This window comes from Haliotis cracherodii, unplaced genomic scaffold (assembly GCF_022045235.1).
Source record: "Haliotis cracherodii isolate W230 unplaced genomic scaffold, xgHalCrac1.p SCAF_15, whole genome shotgun sequence".
Taxonomy (NCBI): domain Eukaryota; kingdom Metazoa; phylum Mollusca; class Gastropoda; order Lepetellida; family Haliotidae; genus Haliotis; species Haliotis cracherodii.
The window spans coordinates 34,681,202-34,686,933 of NW_027266270.1; the positions used below are offsets into that span (position 1 = coordinate 34,681,202).

Genomic DNA, 5,732 nt, shown 5'->3' on the forward strand with positions numbered 1-5,732 from the left:
AACCTATATTTCCGTCAAAAGGTTTTGAAACTTCCTGGGAACCCTTATCAGAGTGTAGGAGAAAACGTAAATTGTGTTTTTTTTCATAAAATATGTAACAATATGACACCTTCATATCTTAAAGATCTAGTACCTCACTCTGTCGGGACAAACATAATCCCGTGGGGGTAGAATAGGTCTTCAGCACCCCATGCTTGTCGTAAGAGGCGACTGTGCTTGTCATAAGAGGCGACTAACGGGATGGGGTGGTCAGGCTCGCTGACTTAGTTGATGCATTTCATCTAATCCCGACCATGTGGATTGATGCTCATGATGTCAATCACTGGATTGTCTGGTCCAGACTTGATTATTTACAGACCACCATCATATAGCTGGAATATTGCTGAGTTCGGTGTTAAACACCAAATGAACAAACAAACAAACAAAAGATTGATCATCTGTGTTTTAAGCAAAGTAACCATGGTAACAATACACTCAGGGATCAACCAGATGAAATAATATATTTCAGTTTGCTCTTGACTCTGCAACAAGAGATACAGTTTGCTGGACATACCGGTTGTGCAGAAAACAATATGTTGTGAAAAAACATGGGACTGATTGGCTGCTCTTTATATAGAAAACATATCGTACATCTTGAAGAAGTGACTCAATAAAAATTCTGTTTGTAATTGTTTTCTCACAATGTTTTACAGCGGTAGAAACTAACGGTTTCAGTCCACTAGTCTTTATAATGATAACCTATAGCAAAACCCCTAAAAATTGCAAATGTCTGCTAGTCCTTATGATACCTTTACTATTGGGCAGTTTGGCAAGGACTACAGGACTAGTGCCAATTTCTACCGCTGTTTTACAATACTCAGCATGCTCAGTTCACAATATGAAGTATCATGCCACACTATTTTGAAGTGTATAAAATCACATTTTGATTTAAACAGAGGAAAAGCTGCATTATACCTTATATTATATATACATCATTCATCTTAATTTACATGTTTTAAGACCAGTCTCATTAGAATTAGATCTGAAGTCTCACTTCTACTAAACAAAGATCTGAGGACATTCCATTACAGGTCCATCCGAAGACCTTTCATCCAACCAATCCATCAGCTTACAAGATCAGGAAAGTGACAGTTAGAATGCATTTCTAATCATTCAACCCCGAAAAGGTTAACACAGGGTATTCCAAACGACAGTTACAGCCCCCCAACTGATTCCAAATGTTACACATCTTCTTTATTTCATTTAATGGGAAACGAATTCTTCCCACAGCCGATGAGAAGTACTGCCGTACAATCTCGGGTATATAGGCGTTCCAGAATTTTCTTTTGTTCAGCTTTAACATTTTAAATCAAGAACAGTGTCAAAATATTATTCAAGTGTAGTCTGGAATGGATGTCACCAATTTCAAAGTAGTGCCCTAAAGCTCAAGAAAGTTGCTTTTTGATTGGGTAATATTGAGCTTCCTCTAAGTCACTTCATTGGTCGGTCAAAGTTTGTGAAAGGTCGTTCTGACATGACCAGTAATAGGATGTTGGCAGATATTTGTTTAGCAATAGTGAGAGCTTAGATCTGATTTTAATGAATTTGTTTTATGACAAAATAAAATCATGATCTGACGAAATAAAAGACAAATACAGATTATCAGTCAGTACCAAATTGAAGACTCTCCGGTGTCCATATATTATCCAATACATATTGATAAGAATGACTTCTTACACATTACATTGAGATTAATATTGCAGTCTTAGAGTCTCCTTGACAAGATATTGACATCACAGGAAGCAGCACAGTCTTCAGTCAAGTTAATTACTGGTAGATGATGCTGGTTGTTGTAGAAAGGCAATACAGTTCTGCAGCCACACGATGGCCTTATCACAGTGGACACTGGGCAGTTGTGTCTGTAGCTCCAACAAGAAGCCCAGCATCTGCTGGTAGCGGTCAAGCACATCAAAGCGACACACCTCATGCAGCTTCCGTAGACAGACTGGACACAGGAAGAGAGGCTGATCCATGGCCTCCACCAGAGAGGTGCTCTCGTTCATAGAACAGTGGAAGTAGGTGCAGTGACGTAAACCAAACAGGTGACATAACTCATGGCTGATGGCCTGAAAAAGACAGCAAATCAGTCAGTTTATTTAAGGATTGAATTTGAAGTTGTATTTATTGACGTTCATCAGCTGATGAAGACAGTGCCTCACTTGAACAAATTCCATGATGCGAGAAGATCTGATTTCAACAAGATTGTTTAGAGGTAGCGAGAACTAAAATCTGATTTTAAGAAGATTGTTTAGCGGTTGCTAGAACTAAAATCTGATTTTAAGAAGATTGTTTAGTGGTTGCTAGAACTAAAATCTGATTTTAACGGGATTGCTTAGCGGTAGCATCTGATTTTAGTGAGATTGTTTAGCAGTAGAGAGAACTAAGATCTGATTTTAATGAGATTAATTAGCGGTAGCGAGAACTAAGATCAAATTTTAACAAGATTGTTTAGCGGTAGCGAGAACTAAGATCTGATTTTAATGAGATTAGTTAGCGGAGGCAAGAACTAAGATCTGATTTTAATGAGATTGTTTAGCGGTAGTGAGAACTAAAATCTGATTGGGTCTATTGGCCAGAAGTGAGGTGAAATTGGGTTTAAATGTTGCGTCCAAGATTATTGCACTTATATAGCAAAATGTATCTCTCTCTAATAACCTAATAATCATTAAGCATGTTCAGTTGAACTTCATGTCCGTGGTTTGATAGATTCCTTTAATTTTTGTGTCAGTTTATGATTGTTTAGTGAGTTTGCTTTAACATGCTTAAAACAGAATCTATTGACGTTTTACCACAGTGTTCACTGTTTAATAATAAGTTCAAAACCCTTATAGTCAACAATTTGTTGAGTGACATTGATGAAAATTGTGATAGCTGGCCTACCTGTAGTTGCTGATCTGACACCAAGCTCTCTAAAATGTACAGTTTCCAATTCACATCAACTGACAAAAGTATTTCACTCATTTACTCATCACCTGGACAGTGGTTAACAGGAAGAAAGACCTGATTTGTCTGACACTGCATCTCACTTACATACAGGGGCGGTCGGGTAGCCTGGTGGTTAAAGCGTTCGCTCGTCACGCCGAAGACCCGGGTTCGATTCCCGACATGGGTACAATGTGTGAAGCCCATTTCTGGTGTCCCACGCAGTGATATTGCTGGAATATTGCTAAAAGCGGTGTAAAACCATACTCACTCACTCACTCACTTACATAGAATGAGTGAGTTGGTTTTAACACCGCTTTTAACAGTATTCCAGTTATATCGCGGCGTATCAGCTTCATGTGGGAGGAAAGCCCCGAATTGATGCAGCTCTCAGACTTACCACTTCGGTGAAACCCACGAGCAAGGGATATGGTGCTGACAAACCTAGAAACAGAATCAGGGCGAACCCGTATTCGAACCCACAATCATAGTTTTCTGGCGTGCCCGGAGGACGCAACTCTGCACAGTGAATCACGGCGCCTAAGACGACTCAGCCCCCCCGTGCCCCCCACTTACATATAACAAGCTGGATCAACTCATGAAGCCAGTACACAAGGGAAGGAGGGTAGGAAGGGATCTAAGGAGGGTTGTTGAAGATGAGGTGAAACCTGCCATACACTAGAATAGATAGACCTGGGAAAGAGGAGATATCAAATTCGGTGCTTATGAACAAACAGACTGTGTGTGGAGACATTTGCTCACACTGACATGAATAATTGTTTCAAAAAGTTTTCAACATGTTAAATCTGTTTGTTTTCCAAAAAATCTGGATCGGAGGTACCAAAAGAGAGGCCCAAGAAACAAGTAACAACAAATCAAAAACACATAGCAACGTACTCGTATAAGTTTCCAGACGAGGAACCCGTCCACTTCAGTGATGTCCTTGTGTGTCTCCTTGTTGAAACCCTTTGTTTCAAATCTCCCAAAACAGAAGATGCCAGCTCGGTGGTAAAAGGACACTTCCCCTAGGGTGAAGTTGAGGTCATCCTCGGGGTACAGGTCTGTCCACACCAGTCCAAGGACACAGTGACCATCCGAAGGCAGACTACTCTTCAGCAGGGGGTAAAAGTCTTTGGCTCGGTACTGTTTCTGTTCTGTCACTTTGTGACAACGAGTCTTCACAAGGTTTGTCCATCCCATTCTCTCCATGGACACACTTGGCAACACTGTCACGTCAAGCCCACTGAAAAATATTTGTGTGAATCCCTGAAGCAGACTGAATACATCTAATGATAATGACTTCATTGAAATCCTGAACTCTGTCATGAAATCAGGAAATTCATCAATTGGTTGGATGTAAATTATCTTCCTTGTTGGGACACAAAGTGCATACATGTTTTGAAGTTTGTACATGTATTTCCATCTGGGATATGTTTGACCTAGGTATATTGGTCTGGCTTGTGTCAGCGGTAGAAATAACCCTGTATCCTCATCTTGCTCCATGCCTCTGGCACTAGACCCTTCAAGGTGAAGGTCATGGCTATCTTCTGTTTTAAGTTCAGACAAACTTTTCGAGTCCCCTACCGTGTCTTCGAACGGATAACTTTCAAAGTCTACAGGAGAAAAATTATCAGAACCTGTTGCTGTAGAGCCAGCAGCTTCTGCACCAGCTTCCGCACCACCCAGAGGAACTTGGAGAGGAGCTCCAGACGCTTCAGCATTAAACTCCTCCAATCTCTTAAAGTTATTCTGCTGGGAATCTAAGATGGTGGACGTCAGGCATTTCTTCCCAAGACTCACCAGTCTCTGAGTCATAGGGTCAAGTCTATCAAAGTTCCCTAACAGCAAACGCAGGTCACGGGCAATCTGGGGTGAAGTGCCGTCAGACGGAGTGCTTGATGCTCCACCCATTTTGGAAATATCGCCCAAACAACTGATGTAAGTAACTGCACTGTAGATTAATGAATCATGTTAAAGAAGTTCTTGATGTCTTGAGGATCAAATACTTCATGGTCTATGTGATGAAATGAATTATCCTAAATCCCATTTGAAAATCTGAAATCATAAATAAAACCATATTTAATTAAATATATCTGAACATGTTCTGCAATCTAATCGTATATAGAAAGTTTAAAAAAATAAAACTCTCTGGTATCAAATATACAATATAACATGCATGAAAGACAACATGTTTGTCTCCTGACCTTAAATTCCAAGTTATGCTATGTTTCTATCTTTAGGTAAAGGTTCTGGAGTTCAAGGGTCATCAGTGCAAAGCAAAATACTTAGAATGATTATCATAAACAGACAGCGATCTTGTCTGATCTGTCATGTGTACAAACGATCGACTTCAGTGTAAACCATGCTGTAGGCTGCAGCTGCAGCCAGACGACAATACTTCATTTTTCTTCAGGTTTGGCTGGTTCGCAAAGAAGCAGCAATAGAGGAGAAGCGATAACAATAATGTTGATGAATGTTTATTTACATATTTCTGACCATCAATAGAGCTGCAACAAGTTATAGTAACCAGGAAATGAGAGTGATGTTTACGGTCGTCCGATGTTTACACCGGATACGAGTATAGTCAAAGGGAGATAATCAAACAGTTTGAAAATAAATACTACTTGTATGTGGACTTATAACACTTCTTATGGTCAACATCAACGTAACTTGTAAATAAAAGTATAATAAAACGCTTTACAATGCATGTAATAAACAGAACACCACGTTTTAGGAAGAACGCAAGATCGTTTCTGCCCCGTCCTAATTTG

General features: G+C 39.9%; 1 protein-coding gene across 2 annotated transcripts; it reads right to left on the reverse strand.

Moving 5' to 3' along the window:
- Window positions 1-468: 468 nt before the first annotated feature.
- On the reverse strand, window positions 469-5,511 carry LOC139462087 (archaemetzincin-2-like). 2 transcript variants are annotated; one of them, XM_071243589.1, is made up of 3 exons: window positions 5,458-5,511; window positions 3,859-5,016; window positions 469-2,105 (listed from the first exon to the last, which is right to left on the reverse strand). In XM_071243589.1, the coding sequence occupies exons 2-3, from the start codon at window positions 4,870-4,872 to the stop codon at window positions 1,803-1,805; spliced, it is 1,317 nt and encodes a 438-aa protein (XP_071099690.1). In that variant the 5' UTR covers window positions 4,873-5,016; window positions 5,458-5,511; the 3' UTR covers window positions 469-1,802. The 2 variants fall into 2 exon arrangements, with proteins under 2 accessions (XP_071099690.1, XP_071099689.1); XM_071243588.1 differs by having other exon boundaries at window positions 5,447-5,511.
- Window positions 5,512-5,732: the final 221 nt, after the last annotated feature.